The 23,755-nt window shown below is 40.9% G+C and overlaps 1 protein-coding gene across 3 annotated transcripts in view; it reads right to left on the reverse strand.

Annotated features, from left to right (window-relative positions):
• The window catches only part of PHKA1 (phosphorylase kinase regulatory subunit alpha 1), a 148,866-nt gene that overhangs the window by 88,724 nt on the left and 36,387 nt on the right, over positions 1–23,755 (reverse strand). For all 3 annotated transcript variants that reach the window (XM_037145459.2, XM_053662306.1, XM_037145458.2), the window contains exon 9: positions 3,688–3,741. In XM_037145459.2, the coding sequence (XP_037001354.1) occupies positions 3,688–3,741 (54 nt within the window). The remainder of the gene's footprint in view (positions 1–3,687; positions 3,742–23,755) is intronic.

Raw genomic sequence — 23,755 nt, forward strand, 5'->3', positions numbered from 1 at the left:
GATCTGTAATCAGAAAACTGTAGGACACTTAAGAAAGAAATTGATGAAGATACAAATAAATGGAAGCATATACCATTTCATGAATTGAAAGAGTTAACATTATTAAAATGTCTATACCACATCAAGCAATCTATAGATTCAATACAATTCCTATTGAAATACCAATGGAATATTGCACCGATTTAGGAAAAATATTTTAAAAATTTACATGAAACCAAAAAAGAATGCAAATAGCCTCAGCAATCTTGAGAAAGAAGATCACAGTTGGACTGATCACTATACTGGATATCAAACTATACTAAAAAGCCACTGTAATCAAACAGCCTGGTACTGGTATAAGAATAGTTATACAGATCAGTGGAACAGAACAGAGAGTGAGAAATCAACCAATGTCTTTATGGTCAATTAATATTTGACAAAGGAAGCAAGAGCATAAAATGGACTAAATATGGTCTCTTCAATAAATGGTGTTGGGAAAACTGGAGGGTACATGCAAAAAAATAAAAGTAGACTAACTTAAAGAATTCATAAGAATAAACTCAAAATGGATACAAGGCTTATATGTAAGTCTCAAAGCCATAAAAATCTTAGAACACACAGGCTGTAAACTATCCAACATCTCACATTAGCAATATTTTTGCTGATATTCCTCCTAGGGCAAGGGAAACAAAGGAAAAAATAAACAAGAATAGCTACCCTATTTTCTGGACTATAAGATGCACATTCCCCCCTCCTCCCCAAATTTGGGAGGAATAATGGTTGTTAATGTTGCTGTTGACTTCTGTTTACATTTACATTGGTAAAATATTATGTTATTTATGTTATTAAATATTTTACTACATTTTTTGCTTCAAAAATTTTTTTCCTATTTTCCTCCTCTAAAACCTAGGTGTGTCTTATGGTCCAAAAATACTGTATATTAAAGTAGAAGGCTTCTGCACAACAAAAGAAACCATCAACAAAGTGAAAAGGGAACCCATTGTATAGGAGAATATATTTGCCTATGATACATTTGATAAGGGATTAATTTCCAAAATATATAAAGAATTTATACAATTCAATACCAGGAAGACAAAGAATCCAGATTTTTAAAAAATGGGCAAGGGACCTGAATAGACACTTCTCCAAAGAGGACATACAAATAGCCAACAGACATGAAAAAATGTTCAATGACACTAATCATCAGAAAGACACAAATTAAAACCAAAATGAGATATTCACTCATACCTGCCAGAATGGTTGCCATCAATAAATCAACAAAGAGTGAGTACCAACAAGGATGTGGAGACAAAGGAACTGTTGGTGGGAATGCAGACTGGTGTAGCCACTGTGGAAAATGGTTCAGAGTTTCCTCAAAAAACTAAAAATGTAACTGCCTTTTGACCCAGCAATCCCAGTTCTGGGAATATATCCTAAGAATCCTGAAACACTAATTCAAAGAATATACATACCCCTATGTTCATTGCAGCCTTATTTACAATAGCCAAGATTTGAAAGCAGCCCAAGTACCCTTCAGCAGATGAGTGGCTAAAAAGCTGTGGTACATTTACACAATAGAATACTACTCAACCATAAAAACAAAGGAAATTTTACCCTTCGCAACAGCATGGATAGACCTGGACAGTATAATGCTAAGAAAAATAAGTCAGTAAGGGAATGATAAATACCACATAATTTCACTTATATGTGGAACCTAATCAATAAAATAAACTGTTGAACAAAATAGAAACAGAGGTGTGGATACATGGACTGAGAGCTATCAGAGGAGAGGAAGGAGGGGGAATGGATGAAAGAAGATGAAGGGATCAGCCAAAGAACATATATGCATAACCCATAGACACAGACAACAGTGTGTTGCGGAAAGTGTGGTGATAGTTAGATGGAGGTGGGCAAAGGGAGAAAAACAAGGACAACTGTAATAGTATAACCAATAAAAATAAAGTTAAAAACATTTGTAAATGACATTTCCTTCAGTACAATTTTTCTCCATTTTCTAAGGTCATAACAAGATAATACTTCTATAATAAAAAATTATAAAGAGCCCTGGCTGGTGTAGCTCAGTGGATTAAGCACAGGCCTGCGAACCAGAGGATTGCGGTTCAATTCCCAGACAGGGCACATGCCTGGGTGGCAGGCCGGTTCCCTGCAGGCCAGTTCCCAGCAGGGGGCGCACAAAGGCAACCATACATTGATGTTTCTGTCCCTCTCTCCTTCCCCTCTAAAGATAAATAAATAAAATCTTTAAAAAATTATAAAGAAACAAAGAGATGAGGGTTAGGAACCATCCTCATGAGGTGATACATGAAGCAAAAATTATATATGCAGTGCCTATACATAATGAATGAATGGCCAAAGAACAGATTCTTGGAAAACCCTCAAAGTTTGGTGAGTGAAGAGCAGAAAGAGGAAAAGAATTAGGGTGGTGCAATGTTGTGAAAACTGAAATAAGAAAAGAGTTTCAAGAATACATAGGGGTAAGTAATACTGATGTGCTACAGAGAAGTCACGTGGAATAAGGATTGAGGAAAGGCTATTGGATCAGTCACTCAGTAGATTATGATAATGTTTCAGAGTATAATTTTAGTAGATTGGTAGGGACAGAAGTCAACAGAGCTAAACAATAAACTTTAAGAGAGGAAGTAGACCACAAGGGTTGAGCTCAATGATCTAAAAAAATTATTATAATGGTTCTCAACCAGCAAATCTAAGCATTGAATGATGTTTATTTTGTCAGTGAAAGTGCTTCTTACTGATCATTCATTCCCGTTAATAATACTTTTCTTTCTTTTTTTTATAAGCCAGGTGGTGAAAGACAAATACCATATGATCTCACCTATAAGTGGTAGGATGGAGCATGGGAGGTGGGGATGGCTGGGGTGTGGGGGAGTGGTGGTGGGGAAAATGGAGACAACTGTACTTGAATAACAATAAAATATTTTTAAATACTTATTTTTCTTAATTGATAATTCCAAGGAGAAATTTTTAAATATATTTTTAAATTTTTCAATTCTCGCCTGAGGACATGATCATTCATTTTAGAGAGAGGGGGAGACATAGAGAGAGATAGAGAGAGAAACATTGATGAGAGGGAGAAACATCAATCAGTTGCCTCCTGTGTGCAGGGATTGAACCCACAACCTAGGTATGTGCCCTGACTGGCAAATGAACTCATAATCTTTTGGTGCACAGGATGATGCTCCAACCAACTGAGCCACCAGGCCAGGACCCAGTGAAAACTTTTAACAAGTGTCACACAAGGAAATTAATTTTTCAAGATCATGAACTGTTTAGAACTAACCAACTGCAAAATGTGAAAGGGAGCCAGAAAGGTCTGATGGAAAGATTTTACCCTATATCATTATTAAACATTTCAGGGGAAGATACTTTGAGACTATGCAAATATTGTGTTTCTGCCTAAGCTTTCATCCACTGATTTCAGCATCTAACCTGAAACTAACCAACTGCAAAAACTGGAAGAACTATACTTCCTCTATTTTATTTAATTCAGAAAAGATGACAAACACAACTTGGCTACTAAGCACAACAAAAGTAGAAAAGAGCAGCTATTGTTATTCTATTCAGTGATTATTTTAAATGCCATGAACAAGGTAAGTATTTTCCCTGAATGAGGCTGCATATAGTAGTGAACGTTTTACCTTGGAATCATTTTGGGGAGAAGAAACCTACCTCTCTAGGAGTTTTATATCCATCTCGAAGAAAGCGACAGCAACCATAACGACCCTAGTAATGCAGAGACAAAAGATCAGAAGAATGCACATTGGTTCAGCCATAAAATTATTCAGAAATACATCATTTGCTGTAACCCTTGTAAATATTTATGCACTCAATATAGGAGCATCTAAATATACAAAGCACATCTTGATGGACAGAAAGAGAGAGACTGACAATAAATAACACAGTCATAGTAGGGGATTTTAACACCACATTGACATCAGTGGACAGATCTTCCAGACAGAAAAGCAACAAGAAAAGAGTGGCCTTAAATAACACATCAGTCATATGGATTTAATTGATTTTAAATTTATTTTTCACCCCGATATTCATTGCAGCATTATTTAAAGTAGCCAAGCTGCGGAAGCACCCAAGTGCCCATCAATAAATGAGTGGATAAAAAAAGCTGTAGTACAAAAAAAGAAAAGCTGTAGTACATATATACAATGGAGTACTACTCAGCCATAAAAAAGAATAAAATCTTACCATTTGCTACAGCAAATGGATGGTCCAAATGGATGGACCTAGAGGGTATTATGCTAAGTGAAATAATTCAGTCTTAAACAAATACCAAATAATTTCACTTATATGTGGCATCTATAGAACAACATAAACAATAAAATAGAAACAGACTCATAGATACAGAGAACAGATTGATGGTTACCGGATGGGAGGGATTTTGGGAGACTGGATGAAAAATGTGAAGGGACTGAGAAGTATAGACTGGTGGTCACAAAATAGTCATAGGGATGTAAAGCACAGCATAAAGAATATGTTATACTAACTATGTATGGTGCCAGGTGGGTACTGGGAATGTCAGGGGGAACACTTTGTAAATTATATGATTGTTTAACCACTATGAACCTGAAACTTATATTCAGAATAATATTGAATATAAACTGTAATTGAAAAATAAAAATGAAATACATCTTTTGCAACAGCTACATGTGCCAACCTATCACCAATACAAACACAATAATTAAAAAAAACAATAATCTCCTTTTGTTTTTATTCTGCTTGCTTGTTTGTTTTCTTGTTTAGCTTCCTGTTAAAGGTGAGATCATATGGTATTTGTCTTTCAACACCTGGCCTATTAAGCAAATATGAAGGACACAGGGATGAGAACTGGGGGGGATGGAAATGGGAGGGAGGTGGGGAGCACGGGATGAGGGGGCTGGGATGGGAGAAACAGGCAAAAAACTGTACTTGAAAGATAACTAAATAAAATTATTGAGATAAATAAATAAATAAAATTAAAAACCCCAATAATCTGGAGATCCAAGATGATGGAGGAGTGGAAGTTACATTAACCTTCTCCCAGAACCAATCTGGAAGTACAACTAAACTGTGGAGGAATCATCCAGAATAAACAAATGAACAATAGTGAGAGAAAAGCCTTATAGCCATGGACAGACAGAAGAAACAGCTTCAGCAAAACCCAACTGGTACGGAAACTGGAGGAAACACCAGAGGGATGGCTGGGTGCCCACAGGTGGCAGCTGAAGAGCCAGAGGAATATTTAAGCAGCCAGCTGGATTCCCCTAAGAGGTGTGGGGTCTAAACCCTAAGCTGGGATCTCCAGCTTAGAGAACCAGAGCCCGAAAAGTATACAGATAACATCCAGAGATGGACAGCTGGAGAGGCAAAGAGCTGTTTAAAGGGTCAACACATACATTTTCATCTGCAGCCACTTACCCTGGGCTCTGGCAAAGGGTGGGGCAAAGTGGGCTAGAGACGCCTGTGGAGAGACTGGGGACAGAAGCTTTGGGGAGAGAAGTCACTGAGTAGCTGTCAGGTTCTGGTGCTGAGTCATCCCCCATATGGGCGCAGTCATAGTGCTCAGGCAGACTACTCCCCTTCAAGTTGCAGCAGTCTGACGGAAAGCAATAGCTCCCACCCCAGGAGGGATTCTGTCCTGCCCTGTGGTGTTTAAGCCTGACTACTGAGTGCAGATTGACTAGACTAACAACTGAAGGAGTCAGCCACAGACAGTAGATCCCTGGTAGTCTCCAACAGGCTGCCTGAGGCCAGACAAGATCACCATCTGACATCACCAGAGGCAGATCCAGAAAACAATAATAGTAAATACCAGATGCTACTGAGACGAAATCCACCATGGTCTTTCCCTTATTTGTGATATTTTCTTTCCTACATAGCTTGGTAACATTCATTTTTTTGTCTTCAAGTTTGTGTATATGAAGTGACTAGATTTTATATTATAGTTTATTTCAATTAATACGTTGCTCCTCCCTTCTCTTACCCCATTTTACCTTCTTCTTGCCTCTTATTATTTTCATTTGAAACTTTGTTTTCTCTCTTGCTACAACCTGTTTCCATTCTGCACTCTTAATATTTCTCCCCCATCCAGCCTCACAAAACCAATTTTTTTGTCAGTGGTAATCTCAAATACTTTTTCCCATTTCTAAAATATCTGCATTCTCTTTCCACCTTTAGCAACCTTTGTTCATTGGTTATGAATAGGGTTGTTGAATTTTTTCAATTTTATCTCTAGATCTTCACTATTTTTTTATTTCAAATCCCAAAGTTTACTGTTCCCCTCTCTTACTCTTTTTTGGTCTCAAATTTTAATTTTTTCCTGGGTTAGCCTATTTTTTCTTTTTTCTCTTTCATCCTGTCCATTTTTCTTCTTGTTTCTTTTTCCTTTCATCTCAAATTTTAATCTTTCCCTGTCTTAGCCCAGTTTTCATTCCTTTCTCTTAGTGTTCACTCTCCCTCTATAATCTCAAATTCACTTCCCTTTCCTCTAGACATTTCTTAAGCTTTTCTTTCTTTTTGTCCTCTTATTCCCATTTTACCTATATTAATTTTAGTTTATTTGTTGTTGATAGTGCTGGGGTGTATCTTTCTCTCCAGTTTGGTTCCTTATTTATTTATTTACCTTTTTCTTTCTCTCACTTTATTTTCTTTTAATTTCTGTTTAAACCTAATACTATACGCTTCCCTTCTCTTATCCCATTCTGCCTTGTTCATTCCCTTTTCATGATGTAAATTTTATTTTCTTTCTTCACATTGCTCCAATTCCCTACTCTTATTAGGGCTCCTCCCTCTACCCTCTCAAAATCATTTTTCTTTTAGTAGGTCATCTTGTAACAGGGCACAACCAAGAGGGGGGCCCCAGAAAAGGATTTGGGATGGGGTCCAGAGCTCAGGGTGTCCAGGAAATATTAAGATGTCCTCACCCCCCCCAGGGGGAAGGGACAAATGGAGCAGAGCCATTGAGAATTGTTTTGCATAGCAACAGTTTCGAAGCTAACCTCTGGAATGGTCATTTAACACATCTATAACATTTAACTGGTTTCATAGATATGTTAAATAGCTGTGGCCATGCTTTGAGCCAGGGAGAAGGGAGTGGCTTCTACCCAGGATGTAACTGGGGCTGGTCCCCTGAGTTACAGCGCCTGCGTGAGAGCTTGGAGTTGATTGGCTTCACATCATGGAGCCACACTTGCCCAGACTCACTATGGCAGCCCAGTAAAGCTGGGAGGGTATGGGAATCCTGGCAGGTGTAACTGATTGTAGGAGGAGTTGGAAATGGGACTGCAAAGGAGGACTGGTGCAGAGATTTAAACCCAGACATGGCAGCCATTGAGGAGAGAGACACACGGTTTGGGGCAGAGTGAGGACCCCTGCAACCATGAAAGAGAGAGCCATGCAGTTTTGGGGAGAGTAAGGACCCCCTCTTGCCCATGTGAAAGAGAACCACGCACTTTGCCAGAATGGGGACCTCTGCAGCCAGGTAAAGAAGAAAGCTACACACTTTTGTTCAGAGTGCTGACCCCTGCAGCTTTGGCAGAAGAGGCCCATGTGGTTTTGGGGTGCTCCCTTTGGCCACGTGGCCTGGGAAGCAGGAGAGACTTTGACCAGAAAAATGGGTACAAAAAACTCCTGACAGTGGACTGTGAGAGGGTGCCGCATGACTTTGGATTAACTGGAGATCCTGCCTGGACGGCGACACAGCTGACAGTACCAGCAGCATGAAACACAGATATGTGCTTCTTTTCCTGAGATACAGTACCCCGAATTAGGGCAGGGGGAGAAGGAAGCACTGTGGGCATCTGTGGTTATCCTAAAGGACTTTGATATTTTTATGGGGACATCGGGTCACTACTTTAAGTCTGTACAGCTTTAAATAAACCTTTCCTTTCCTTTTCACAAATCTCTGGCATTGAGAGATGTCTTTCCTCTGACGACAGACAGACGAGCCCAGTAGCTATTAGTATACCGTCCTCGGAAGGTGCCCCTGTTGTTCTGTAGCAGTTTTTGGCATCCCTCGGTGGGCCAAATATTGCCCCCCTTGGACCTCTGCTCAGTAACAATCTCATATTCACTCTCCTTTCTTATAATAGTCTTAATCTCTTTACACCCTTATTAATACTGGTTCATTTGCTATTGATAGTGGATTGCTAGTGAAAGTTATATTTGTGGGTGTGGGTTTGTTTCCTGGGCTTCGTGGTTTTGTTCTGGCAGTAGCTGCACAAAAGCATACAAGATGTGGTAGGTGGAGTGACCCTCAGTCAAATACCTGGTGGGAAGGACCCACCAAAAAATGACCCAACAACAATCAAAACCCAGTTACATCCCAGTTATAAAACCCAGTTATATTGGCCCAGAGAGCCAACATAAATGTCATAAAAAGTATCCTCAGAGCATCAAGTTCAGGAAATCAAGGAGACTGTACCACTGAATAGCACAGGTTGGATACCATAGAAGTTCACATCCCAAATACAGGGAGTTAAAGCAGACCAATTTAAGAAGTAGAAGCAAACAAGAAGAGCTTCCCCTAAAATGGAGAGACAAAGAAACAACCCACAATTGAAAGGAAAAGAGAAATCCCCAGAAAGAGTGCTAAATGAAGCAGAGGCAAGTAAGCTATCAGACATTGAGCTCAAAACAACAGTTATAAAGAAGTCCAATGAGCTCAGTGAGAATTACAGAGAACTACAGGGAAGCTACAAGGAACTTACTGTAAAATAATCAGAAGGGAAAATGACATAGAAACTATCAATAAGAGCCATGAGGAAATGAAGAATATAGGAGAAGGAATTAAAAGCAGGCTTTATAAAGTGTAGGACTGAATGAGCGAGCTAGAAGACAAAGTCGAAAAAATTTCCCGGAAAGGGCAAGAAGAGGGAAAAAGACTCAAAAAGAACAAAGAGGGGTTAAGGGAGCTGCCAGACAACATGAAACATATTAATATCCATATAATAAGATACCAGAAGGAGAAGAGGAGGAGCAGGGATAGAAAACATGTTTGAAAAAGTAATGGCAGAAAATTTCACTTGAGAGCAAGAAGTAAACCCCAAAAAGTATCTATACATGCCATTATCCACTATTTACCATGCCCTTTCTGTGAGCAGTAGCACAGAATCATCACCTATAAACCTATCCTGAGAAATTTTTCCAAGTATTTTTGCTTACAAACTGAACAATGCAAGAGAGTGTTTGTGACCTCTTTTTTCCCATTAATGTTCAAAAATTGGAAAAGGACATAGGAAGCCCAATACTCTTAAATTATGACAAGCCCCAAAAAGGTTTTTCTTTTCTCTGTAACATGAAATAAAGCCTCACATAGCAAAGTCAATTAAATAAATTGTTTTGGCTATAGAATAAAAAAATGTCAACCCAGTAAAAGAAAGCCAAGATATCCTACAGGCATTCCAAATTTTATAAGAAATAGAAAGTCTACCCCCAAATCCCATGGAATGAAAAGCATGTATTTTATAACTAATGAGAAAACAATCAGGTAACATTGAATTTATGAGAAATACACAGAGACTCACAGATGATGCAGTCTAGCCCTTCACTTTACAGAAAAGGTCACTGAGTCCCAGGAAATAACAGCAACACACTGGCTGCCTCACACAGAGTAAATGGCAGAATCAGAGCTAGAACTCAGGTGTCCGGATGCCCCTTACACAGCTCTATCTACTCCACCACATTATTCTCTTAATCCAGGCACCAGACACCACGTCAAGAGACTCCATCTTTTAAATGTTTTTGAGTTCCAAAGATGTCTGCTTTTAAAACAAAAGTGTCCCCTCAAACAAATCCCAAGCCATTATATTTTTCTCTTAACCCTTGAGAAAGTGAATTTGCATTCTCTTCCAGGGCCAGGGTTTGAGGGAAGCCATATTCATAAGATGGCAGTGTTATAAAGTACTTTCTTCAGGAATAAGAAAGAGAACGAGAATAAAAGAAGAAGAAAAGGCAGAGCCTGTAAGAAATGAAACAGAATCCAGTACCTGTACTTGGGTGCAAGATCCAGAACTCACCTTCTTCTTTTTACAGTCTAAGTTTCCTCCCAAGAAGCACTCACCAACCCGACACCAACACTTTTATTTTTAATTAAATTTATTGGGATGATAGTGGCTAATAAGATCATACAGGTTTAAAGTGTACATTTCTGTGATGAACGATCTGTATCTTGCATTGTGCACCTACCACTCAAAGTCAAATCATCTTCCATCACCATATATTTGGCCCTCTTTACCCTTTACTACTCCCCCATGCCACTTCCCTCTGGTAACTGCCATACTGGTGTCTGTGTCTATGAGTTTTAGGAAAAAAATAAACTCACTTTCCTTTCTTCCATTTATTTTCCAGCTGCCATTTAGGAGGCCTAAGTACATGCATGCCTGTACTGGGACAACAATGCCATTTCCCTTCAGCCTTTCTGCTCTCTTAGCTTTGGTTTTGCAGGTGCTCAGTAGGTGTTGGTACCTGCATGTGGGCCACGTAGGTTCAGGCATCTTGAGTGGTCCAAAAATAGCACACAGCTCCATATGTCTATAATAGCAACCTGCTGGCATTGGAATACAGTGCTGATATTTTTTCATACATACCCACTCTTTAGGGCACAAACACTCCTCTCCTTTCAAATTTACTTCCTTAGATGTCCTTATTAGTCTATCTTTAGAAGACTAGATCATCATGCAGGCGACACAATATTTAGAGGAAGTGGGTTTCTATTGGGGTTTCTGGATTCTTCTGGGTTCATGGTCAATCTTAATTAAACAATCACCAGTCAGGAGGGCTTTACTCACCTCCCAGACTGCCCTACAATCAGCAAGTTCATCTTGTCTCGTCACTGTTACTTCAGTCACCACCCTGCAGATTACCCATTATTACCTAGACCCCTGTCTACATCCTGTCCTACACATAACAAAATTAGACCCAACTCTCCCCATCTTCAAAAGCCCTTCTTTTCTGCCCTTTGTATCTCATAGTCGATCATTAACAAACTTTCCAGTAGCTTCAAATTCTTCTGTCAGTATTTCATTTCTGTTTTATGAATGCAATATGGCTATGCCTTAAGGAAATCACTTCTCCTACAGTCATCTGAAGTAAACATTAGTTTTCCTCAGAAGCCCCAGGGAGTAGAGGCAGAAGAGGGGGCTGGTTTGCTCCTTATTGTTGCTTCCAAACCATTTCTGCTCCTTTCTCCTTCAGAATCCAGATTTCATTTCTAGTTCATTCTATTACACAATATCATGTGATACCCCTCCTTATGTCTTCTTCATTCTTATACACTTTAACTTCCCAGTTACTTTCTGTCACAATTTTGGCAACTTCAACATCTATTATCCATGTGTATATTAACCCAACATTTTGGCTTTGCAAAACTTTCATGTTCTCTCATCTCCTATGATATTTTTCTCCTATTACATTTAAGCCACTATCTTTAATGCTCATGCTTTAGACTTTGACATTTCCTCAAATTGAAGCAACTTTTAAATCTTGATTTTAAGGTGTACATCTTGAGCTATAGCTGAGTATTCTTCCTGCCAAAGTGCCTCCCTCACATGTACACACACACACACACAAACACCTCCAACAGTTCTTCAACTTTGAACTCCAATGTATGAACTTCACTACATCTCACAATTAATCACCCTTTTTATTTCTCATCTCCTCATTCCTAACCAATTTATAGTTCACAGTCTATTATTATTATCACTCATTTTCATAAACTTTCATCTCCCTGCCTACTTTCCACTATGGTAATTTCTTGGCAAAAGTACAACCCTTCTTAAACCTAGCTATCTACCTACTTTGTTCCTGTATGTAAATGATAAATTTTGCTATAGAAATTTACAAGACTGAACTGCCTGATCTCACCTTAAGTTTTTGACCACATATCTCAAATCAGCAATCCTCTCATATTATATGCCGATTTCCATTTATTCAAAATGAATAATCAATACTTATCCTCTCAGTTTCTCAAAACCCCACCCTCACTCCTGACATTTTATAACCTTATCTTATTCTTCACTGGAAAAAAAATAAAGAAGCATCGAGAATGTCCTTATGCCTTCCTCAGGAAATCCACTGTATTAACCACATTTATAACTATACCATGATTATTTCCTTCTCTTCTGTACAACATATAAATATTACCTGTCCTCAAGTAAGGCTAACTCTTGCAGATTTACTATACATCCCATCTACTGGTTCTCTGAATACCCCTCTTGCAGTCTCAATATTTCTTCTTCTGCAGTTATCCCCTTGATGTTTTATTTCATCAATTTCATTGAATAATTTATATCAGCATACAGATGTGAGTAAAATCTATCCTTTTAAAAATTTACTTTTGGTATCAAATTCTCCTCTAGGTATAATCCCATATTTCTCCCCTCCTCTCCTTAGCCCCAACCGTCTCAAAAGAAAATGTCTATCCACATCCACTTCCTCCCATCACATCACCTTCTTAATACACATCATTCAGGTTCATATTAAATCTTTCTCACTCTTTTAATCTTTTTTTCAAAGTTACCAATTGCCTCCATATTATCGACTTCAATAATCACTTGTTTGTTCTCATCTATGAAGAGTATTTAATAAAGTTGACCATTTTCCTCTTTAAAATATTACATGCCTAAAATATTATTGCTTTTGTAGTGCTTCATTCACCTGATTTTTTCCCTCCTGTTTAAAATTTTGGGTTATATACCTAGAAGTGGAACTGCTGGGCAGTATAGGAAGTCTATGCTTAAATTGTTAAGGAACTGCCAAATGATTTTCTAGAGACAGCACCATTTTATGTTCCCTCTAGAAGTGTATGAGGGTCCCAATTCATCCATATGCTTGTTATTTTGTTATTTCTTTGGTTAAAGCCTTCCAAGTAGGTGTGCCGTGGTATTTCATTGTGGTTTTGATTTGCATTTTCCTAGTGACTAATGATATGGAGCATATTTTCATGTGGTTTTTTTTTTGGATATTTGTATATCTTAATTGGGGAAATGTCTATTCAAATCTTTTTACCTAATTTTAAATTGGGTAATAAGTATTTCTGTTGTTGAGTTGTAAGAGTCCTTTCTATATTCTGGATACTAGACCTTTACCAAATATATGATTTTCAAACATTTTCTCTCTTTCTTTGGGGTGCCTATTCACCTTTTTATGGTATTTCTTGTAGAATAAATAATTTAAAAAATTTTACAGTCCAATTTCCTCTTTGTTGCTTGCATTTTTGGTGTTGAATCTAAGAACCCACTGCTCAACCAAGTCCTATATATTTCTGATCTCCATAACTGACAAAAAAACTTCAAACCACTCTATTCAAAAGATATATTTGTGCTGACTTACCCTGTGCCCAATCCTGCTCTAACTATGGGGATAGCGATGAACAGGACAGTGGTGACAGAGATTGCTAGCTGGTTTCCAATCTTCAGGTTCTCCTCTTCTGGGTTAGACTACATTTCTCCTTTTATATGGCAGTTGGGTGTAGCTGTGTGGATTTTTTTTTTTTTGCAATGACCTGAGCAGGAGGAATTCATGCCCAAGTTGAGCCTAGCCTATAAATGTTCCCATGTGTCCTGCACCATGGTCTTTTCTTTTTCTGTCATTAGAATGGAGATAGCCACAGGAATCCCAGAAGAGCTGGCAAAAAGTGCTATTTTGTCACTAACATTAATAGGGTTGTGATGAAGATTAAATAGGGACACGAATATATAGTATAATTTCTACACAGAGTTGGTGATCAATAAATGTTTATTATTATTATTATTATTACAATCTTTTAAAATTTTATTTAATTGTTGTTCAAGTACAGTTTTCTGTCTTTTACTTCCATCCCAGCCCCCCCCACTGCAGTCTTTGTGTGCTACAGTAATCACCTGGAATAGGAAAACTGTTAAGAAACCCCACATTATTCAGCAGATAGCATAATTATGTCTGCTATCTTGTAGAAAGAGTGTCAGACTTTTTTTGATGCTAGCAGTCTTTTCTCTTTCTACAGTTTCTCTGTTGATAGAACCAAGATAATTCTAAGCCACTTTAGATAATATTTAAAGGGCCACAATTTGATAAATGCTTATTGACTGGAAAGCAGCTTAAGCTGAAACAATACAAGAAGGTTAGTTTTAAGGGTTATGAGAATTCTAAATTGTGCTGAAACATCTTGCATTTACACAACACTACTCCATAAGAGAACCCCACCATTCCCTCTTCTCTGCCTTGCCTATGTCCGATAAGAAAGCCCAGGTAGACTTTTCTGTGGGGCCAGCAGGGAGTTCAAACCATGCAAAACCTAACCTGTATGGAATACAGATTCTCATTCCAGGTTCATCCTCTTACCACCATAAAGCCAAGTCTCCTTTCTCTGCTCCCTCAAGCCATTCATTTTCATTTTAAATTATAGTTGACATTGACCATTAGTTCATATTAGTTGCAAGTGTATCTCAAACTATTCTTGAACCTGCTTGAGAGCTTCCCCCCTCTCCCCAGAGAGCCTCATTATGTGAGTAATAAACTTTCACACTCTTGGTGCCTGTGTCATCAGTCTTGACATCCAAACCTGCCTCTGTGGGGTGATCACAACAATTGGCCCTGTGAGCAAGACATCAAGGTACTGTCCACTACCACTGGGCCTCTTGCTTGTCTTGCTTTTGCTTCCTAACTAGCCCTGCTGTGCACTGGTAGGTATGCACTCTGAGCTACTGCCTGCTGGCTGACTTGTACTTTCAACTACTTTTCTTTGTGCTGCATTATGAGTCTTATGAGGCATCTGCTAAAGATCTAACTCACATAAGTCAGTTTAGCAAATTGAAAAATAGTGACAGGAGGCCTCCTTAAAGTAGTCCTCAATTATGTGTCTCAAACTAGACCTATTTGTGCATCTCGGATTGAAGCATACATTTTGATTCCAAAACAAGATATGGTTGACACTATGCCTAAGGGGACTCTTACCTTGTGAACATTTGTTGTATCTTAACCAGTTGTTGGCTCCCTTTCTAGACAGAGGTTGGTTGGCGAGTCTGTTCAATACACTGGTGCACTGGGCAGTGACTCGAGGAGGAAGAGCCATTACTATGTGGGATGGTGAAGTCACACCCCTAAAAGCAGAGACTCACTAGAATCTTACAAAATGCTTCTGCTGCTGCTGCCTGTGCCTCTGTCTCTCACACACACACACACACACACACACACACACACACACACACACACACAGGGTCTTGATCCTCAGCTCTAGAGAGAAACATCCATAGCATCCCTGTGACAAAGCCAACAGATGAATTCAACCATTGCCATGGGGAAGGACCATAACCCTGATGACAATGACTCAGTTTGGGGTTCTCTGGAGAAAAGGGTTATAAATGTGAGGGGAGTAGAGAAGAAAACCATTGAAGTATATCCAGTAAACAAATAAACACATGCACGCACCAAATACAACCTGGAAAGTTGTCTGGAAGAGCCAAGTGTAGGAGGGAAGTATGATAATTCATTCCTTTACTGAAACTTAAATGTCAGTATTTAGCTCTGTGGGATTTTAGGTAAGATATCCAAAATACTAGGTAGCAATATATAAAGAATTCAGATGACTCAACACCAGAAAAACAAACAATCCAATTATAAAATGGGCAAAGGACCTGAATAGGTCCACTTTTCCAAGGAGGACATACAGATGTCCGATAAGATACATGAAAAGATGCTCAACTTCACTAGCCATCAGAGAGATGCAAATTAAAACCACAATGTGATATCACCTTACATGTATCATATCGGCTATCATTAATAAATCAAAAAACAAGTGTTGTCAAGAATGTGGAGAAAGGGAACCCTGGTGCACTGCTGGTGGGAATGCAACTGGTGCAGCCATTGTGGAAAACAACAAGGAATTTCCTCAAAAAACTAAAAATGGAACTGCCTTTTGACCAGACAACTCCACTGCTGGGAATATATGCCAAGAATCTGAAGTCACAAATTCAAAAGAATTTATGCATCCCTGTGTTCACAGTGGTGCTATTTACAATTGTCAAGTTCTAGAAACAGCCCAAGTGCCCATGAAGAGATGAATGAACAAAAAAACTGTGGGACATTTATACAAAGGAATACTATGCAGCAGAAAAAAATAAGGGACTCCTACCATTTGCAACAGCATGGATAGAACTGGAGAATATTATGCTAAGTGAAGTAAGCCAGTCAATGAAAGACAAATACCATTAGATATCCCCTGTAAGTGGAATCTAAGGAACAAAATAGAACCACAGGCATGGAAACATTTCAGCAGACTGAAAGTAACCAGAGGTGAGGAGGGGAACAATGATGGAAAGAAGGGGAAGGGACTAGTTGTATGAATGACCCATGGACTTGAACAACAGTGTGAGAATTGACTGTGGGAGCAAAGCAGAAAAAAATGGGACAACTGTAATAGAATAACAAAAAATGATTTAAAAACAAAGCAAAATACTAGGTAGGTATTGTGCTGCATTATTCACAATAGCTAATATAAATGTGAGTGTCCATCCATAGATGGATGGATAAAGAAGATGTTATATACACACAGGCACACACTGCATTGTATCACTTATATGTGGAATATTTAGAAAAGAAAAAGTCAAACTCATTGAAACAGAGAACAGAAAAGTGTTAGCCAGGGCTTGAGGGGTGGAGGGAAATGGGAAGAGCTTCATAAAAGGTGCAAACCTTCATGTATAATATCAATAACATCTGACGATTTAATGTTAAAAAATACAACAAATGAAGCAAACTCTGAACGTTCTCAAAAACAAGAATTCTAAAAACTGTGACAGCCCAGAGGAGCCTAATGAGGCACGCCCACATGACTAAATGTCATATGTATCCTGGATGGGATCCTGGGACAGAAAAGGCACACTAAGCCAAAACTAAGGAAATCTGAATAAAGCACGGACTTAAATGAATAACTGTTTCACTGTTGTTCACACATGTAACAAATGCACCACACTAATGCAAGATGTTAATAATAAGGGAAATCGGGTGTGGGGGGTGTGAGTATTACCTTCACAGTTTTTCTATGTTCTAAAATAAAATGTGTACTAAAAACTCACAAAATACTAGACAATGATGAGAGCTGGGAGACAACAGAATGAATCCATTAATGGACATGGCTGTGGGGAGTGGCTTAGAGGAAACCCCCTCTCCCTGCCACGGGCACCACAGCCACTGACCTAGAGGAAGAGCGAGAGGTCAGTTTGGGAAAGCCCTCAGGGGGTGTGGAAGAAGCTCCACCTTTCTCTAACCAGAGCAGCTAGACTCCTCTGCACCCTCCCCCCCCCTCCTGGATTGTGAAGCCCGGGCCTCTGTGATGTCACTCAATACCATGGTTAGCACTTACGGAAGGAATTTCTTGATGGCCAATCACAGATGAGGGTGTGGCTCCTCATTTTCCTGGAGGGTATAAATAGCGGTGGTGGGGAGCCCCAGAGCCCAGAGCGGGGCACTAGTACTACCAAAAGACCAAAGAAACTCACAAAACGATGGAATCTGGTTCAGATGAAAAGAGACCAACTCCAGGCGCGGATGAAGACAGACCAGCTCCAGGCGCGGATGAAGACAGACCAGCTCCAGGCCCTCATAAACAGACACCAACACCAAGCACCGATGAGGAGAGACCAGGACCAAGCACCGATGAGGAGAGACCAGGACCAAGCCCCAATGAGGAGAGACCAGGACCAAGCCCCGATGAGGAGAGACCAGGACCAAGCACCTCAATGAAGAGAAAGAGCGACTCCCAACTCCCTGAAGAAAGGGAGAAGAAGGTGAGACTACCTACCCTACTCACACGCCTCCTCTTCTTCCCCAGGGATGCCCCACACAAGACTTTGCCCTGCCCGTGCGGGGGACAAACCCCTCCCTCAATTCACTCTCATTCCCTTACAACCCCATTCTTACTTGTTTCCCACCCTCTTCCGGCAAACCAAAGTCTTTCTGGGTTTCTCTTGTTTCCCTACTAGGTACTGAAGTTAACGGAGAAGGTAACAGCAACCCTCCGGCTGACTGAAGAAAAACATAAGGGAGGGGAAATGCCGAACATAATCATCTTCTGCTCCACGCAGGGTAAAAAAAGTCAGCGAAAATCAGCCAAAAATGGAAGAGGAAGATCAGGAGTATCCTGCCTCTGTAAGTGAGGATTCTGCCTCTGGAAGGGAGGAGTCTCCCTTTGCAAGTGAGGAGGAGTATCTCCCTGAAAGTGAGGAGTCTCCCTCGGAAAGTGAGGAGTCTCCCACCGAAAGTGACGAGTCTCCTTCTGAAAGTGACGAGTCTGTATCCGCCCTGTATGAACCAGAACCTGAAGACCCTTAAATACATGCAGCCTCCCCCCCCCCAAAAATGCTGGAGGAATGGTCCTTCATGCAGAGGTCAAACTGGACCAAATGAAGTAACTCTGTTAATGATTAAAATACTAGCATGTGTGGAAAGGAAATGTGTGTGTATCTCTGTGCGTTCTGGGAAGATGGGGAGGGAGCAAAGGAAGGGGCAAGTTCCTTGGGAGAAGGGAGGGAGGGAGAATCCTGCAAGTTTGGGGACTAGGCCAGCCGGTCCACAGTGAGCCAGACACTGAGAGTAAGGACTAGGTGACAACTGAAGATGATTTTTTCCAGAACACTTTCTCATACTGGCAAGGATGGAAAGAACTTGGTGTTTGGTTTGTCTTCCGTACCAGGGGAGGGTGGCAGTGTGTGATAATGAATCCGATTCCATTTTAAATGTTAGACCATTTTAAAGATTTTATTTATTTATTTATTTATTTATTTATTTATTTATTTATTTATTTAAGAGGGGAAGGGAGGAAGAAAGAGAGGGAGAGAAACATGAATGTGTGTTGCCTCTCGTAAGCCCCCTACTGGGGACCTGGCCCACAACCCAGACATGTGCCCTGACTGGGAATCGAACTGATGACCCTTTGGTTTGCAGGCTGGTGCTCAATCCACTGAGCCACACCAATCAGGGCTAGATATTAGATTATTGACAGCTTTCAGTCTCACTCCTTCCACTTCTGGCCCACATTTAGACAAGCTGATTTTTTTTTTTAAAAACAGGGAGTTACTGAGCATAAAATAGAAACAGATATGCCTAAGCTTAACCACTGGAACTGATGTCTTGTCTACATTCCTCATAGCCAAAGCACTCATTGCCCTTAAAATATCTGTTAGGGCATATGGACAATCTGACCCAATAAGTAATAAAATCAAGTATTTTGCCCTTACAGTAAGCTTGAAAAAATATACCCTGTAGACCTTCCTCCTTACTCATAAAATGAATAACTCCTTCCACCATAGTTAAAAAAGGGCCTTCACAGAGTGAAACCCATTATATGAGACCTATTTACAGAAGGTATAATTATCCCCACTGCTTCTGAATCTAACAGCCAAATCTGACTTGCTCTTCAACCTGAAAACCATGAATGGGGCCTCAGTGTGAATTTTCATACTCTTAGTGTCAGGGTTCCACCCATTAGGGGTCCATATCTCATATTATTTAAGTTACTGATTCCATGCAATAGCAAACTGGTAAATACTCTGCAGTCACAGCAAAGTGTTTGACTGACTGACATGCTCTTCTCAGTGCCTATTTCAACAGCCTCTCACTACACTTAACCTTCATTTTTCTGAGACATAACACACCTTCACTTGGGTACTCATTGGGACACCTCTCCACACTCCCCTAATCTCACATAACCTTTGCCAACAATATATAACCACATCTAGCTCTTTCCAGGTGCACAGGTATGACATTACACTGATGACACCTCCTTTGAGGAGATTCATGACACACTTATTCTGGACACTAAAACAGAGGAGTTCACAAAAAGGGGATGACCCATTAATGCCACACATAGTACCAGGCCCTGCCACCTCAGTCACCTTTTTGAAAATCATTAGTTAGACTGAGGGTTGCTCTAATCCTGAATGTATCAGGAAACAGCTTTGATCCTTTTTAGTACCCACATTATTAAAAGAAACTCACCATCTTAGACATTTTTGCATTATGGAAGTGGCATTCCTCATATACAAATTTTGTTTTAGTTACTTTGCAGATAGGCCCACCTTGAACAGAAGTCCTTGCAACACTGGGCTCTAAAATCTGTCTAAATGACCATAGACAGTCACTCCTGTTAGGGCCTTCTAGAAACTCCTTCACTGCAGAGGTTTAGCAACCTTCTCTCAGACCTCTTGGAGCCCCTGGACCATCCACAATAGCCACTGGTTGCCAATGAGCTTCTTATACAAGGGGCTGCCCTCCTCGACCCAATGATATATGCCATTAGTGTGGCAAATGAGGCCACATACTGGACTTTGTTACAAATAGAGGCTTTCTCTGGCCCTGAATCTGTAATCCCTTATAACTAGATCCCCATTATACTTTGACCATAGAGGCAGCATTCTGCAAGCTCAGCATGGCTAGTTAGGTGCCCTTGCCACAGAATGGAACTGGAACTAGGTCCTATGCATTCACTGTCTACAGGAGAACATAATTCCCCATATGCCCAGTCTCTTTCCATGTGACACAGTGCTGGCAGAGGTTATCTTTTAGAACCCCTAGACACCTAGGGAGCCTCTTAGGACCATCAGAGTGAATACCAAACGGAGTCCATTCACTGAAGCAATGATTTCATCAGTCACACATAAAGGAACTTGCTTGAAATCTGCTGCTTTTTATCCCTTAAGCAGGATGTTCCTGGTAAAGGACAGAACTGAGGGTCAGCTCAATTGGCTGAACTTTAGTAAGACATGTTAGACAAGACGCCTTGGCCAACAGTTGGCTTCATGTATACATTTTTATAGCTCTTTGGAAAACTCTATCAGTATTGAACATTCAAGCATATTTTTCACACTGAAATATATTCATTCATTCATTCATTTCCTCAACACATACTGAGCCTATTTTGTGAACCAGGCCTGTGCAGCAATGTGGACAATACAGAGCTTATGGTTCTAGTAGTGACCACAGCAGCCTACTCCAGAAGGGTGACAGTGTATAAAGTGGCCAGCATCTTGACAGAGACACAAGGAATGCATCCAGTTATTCAAGAAAAACAAAGATATTATCTCCAACTTGGATAATCCAATAGCATTAGAATTTTGAACTGTGGTTTGAAGAACTGACAGCATCTGGACATGGAAAGATGGGCATTGAAAATAGGTGAGATAGGGCTTTCCAAGTGGAAGAAATAGCATGGATGCAGGATCATGTAAATCAAAGACCCAGCAATTGGATGAATGGCAAAGTTTATATGAGATGTATTTTAAGTCAAAACAAATACTAAAGATACATTCTCATCTAGAGGAAAAGTCACACACATCCAGGAAGCACAGAGGGGCCCAATCAAGATGAACCCAGAGAGGCCAACTCTAAGACACATCATAATTAAAATGGCAAAATTAAAAGACAAAGAGAGAAAGCTCCCATAAGGCTATCAGCTGATTTCTCAACAGAAACACTACAAGCCAGAAGAGAATGGCAAGAAATATTCTAAATAATTAAAAGCAAAGGCCTGCAACCAAGACTACTCTACCCAGCAAGACTCTCATTTAAAACGGAAGGTAAAATAAGAAGTTTCCCAGACAAAAGAAGGCTAAAAGAATACACCTCCACCAAATCAGCATTGCAAGATATGCTAAAGGGACTGCTTTAAGTAGATGAAAGAAGACTTCCAGCCAGATGGAGGCGTAGGTTACACACTGTGCCTCCTTGCACAACCAAAATGAGGACAACAAAAATTTAGAAACAAAAAAACCCCAGTAATGACAGAAAATTGAACTATATGAAAGTCGACAACCAAGGAGTTAAAGAAGAAACATTCCTCCAGACCAGTAGGAGGGGTGGACATGGGTGGCCAGGTGGACCCAGTGAGGCAGCAAACTGTGGAGGGTGCAGCGCACAAGGCAGCTGGTGGACCAGGCAGTCCCACATTCATGCTCAGATAAACCAGGTGAAACCAGGGAGCAAGACAGACTGCACAACCCAGGGTCCCAGCTCAAGGAAATAAAGCCTCAAACCACCTGTGGGGGGTGAGGTGCCAGGAGAGACTCCCAGCCTCACAGGAGAGTTCATTTGAGCGACCCACAGTGTTGGGAACCTCCCTGCCTGGTTTCAGGAGATGAAACCCACCATGGCTAAGGCTGAGTGAGCGACCTTCAGACCTTAAGCCATTAAGGAGACAAAGCTTATCCCCCTGCCAGGAGTGCAGCTTCTGCTCCTTCTTCCATAACTGGCCTCCAATGCTTGATCAGTTAGCCAATGACGGGTAAGATTCCCCAAGGGGGAAATCACCTAAGCCAGGCATGATCATGTGGATGCCCCAGGGAAGGCCTTGGGGGATTATGGAGAAAGGGGGTGATGGACCTTCACCCCCCAGCTTTGATGAAGCCTGAGTCCTCAGTCTGTTTGTGAGAAGTCTCCGAGAATTCCTTGGTTATCTATCTCCTCTGCCTGACTTAAGCCTGGAACAATGACGGAGGGTGGTGAAAGCCTTGTGCTGGGAATGGCAGGTGCCCTGGGTAATTAGGCCTCTGAAGAAATATGTGAAACCCTGTGAGACCTGCTTTGTTTAAGAATGCTTTTAGTTAGATGATAAGGGCCTGAGCAGAAAAAGAGTTTATGTTCCCAAAGTTCTGTAGCCTTTTAGCTGACAGGCCCTGACTTAGAAGAAGTCCTCTAATGGTTCTCTGTATACTATCTACTGTTTACTGGTTGACAATGATTAATAAGCTGTACCTGAACTCCTGTGCAAAAATCCCAATAAAAGCCTGACTAGGCAAGGGTCAGCATGCTCTCTCTCCCTTGGTGAGAGAGTTGCCCGGCCACTGCAGCACTCTTTATCCCTTTGAGAAAGTTGCCCAGCCACTCCAAGTCACTCTCCCCTTGACAGGGTGGCAAGGCCATTCTGAAGCTCTCCCCCCTTGAGGAAGTAGCCTTGCCAGCCCTTTTCCTCCACAGGACTCGGTAGTCCATGTGAATTTGTCTCATGTCTCATCCATAATGCTGCAGGCACTGCTTCTCAGTGCACATGTCACCACAGGGTCCTAGAATGTAAACAAGGCACCCACATGGGAATCAGCACCAGAAGGGCCCAATTTGCATGGGGGAAGTGACTGAAATCCGGCAGAGATTAGAGCAAAGGCCATTGTTCCCTCTTGGGCCCCTGCCCCACATATTGTGTCACAACCCAGCAACTGGGTTGCCCGGCCCTGGGGAACTCCTAAGGCTCCACCCCTCATGCGTAACAGGCACATCAAGAAAAAAAATGGATCCATATGCGGGGATGCTGGGAAGATGGCGACAGAGTAAGATGGAGCTGATACTAGCTCCTGTACTCATGGGTGAAAATCCTGGCAGATCTATAGAGAAACAGCACAATAAACCATCGGTTACCCAGCATTTATGAAATTAAAAGACCATAGATTGTGACCAACGCTGAAACACCAGACGGCGGCAGAGTCAGCTACTGGAGCTGGGTCTCATGTGGCCCCTGTGCTGCCGCCAGAGCAACAGGCCTGGGAGCCGGGGAGTCAGTACGGGAGCCGGACAGTCCAAGCCCCTGTGATGGTCCTGGGAGACAGAGGAGTCAGGAACCGGAGCGGGGACATTCTCCGCCCTTGTGCCAATGCCATAGCTACCGGCCTGGGCAACGGAAGGGTCAGTTGCAGGAGCTGGGACACCAAAGGCCCCTGTGACGCCTCCACTGAGACGGGCCTGGGCCCTGAGGAGCCAGCTATGGGAGCCAGGATGTTCTCAGCTC

The sequence above is a fragment of the Artibeus jamaicensis genome, unplaced genomic scaffold (assembly GCF_021234435.1).
Source record: "Artibeus jamaicensis isolate MK-2021 breed Jamaican fruit bat unplaced genomic scaffold, CSHL_Jam_final contig_2377, whole genome shotgun sequence".
Taxonomy (NCBI): domain Eukaryota; kingdom Metazoa; phylum Chordata; class Mammalia; order Chiroptera; family Phyllostomidae; genus Artibeus; species Artibeus jamaicensis.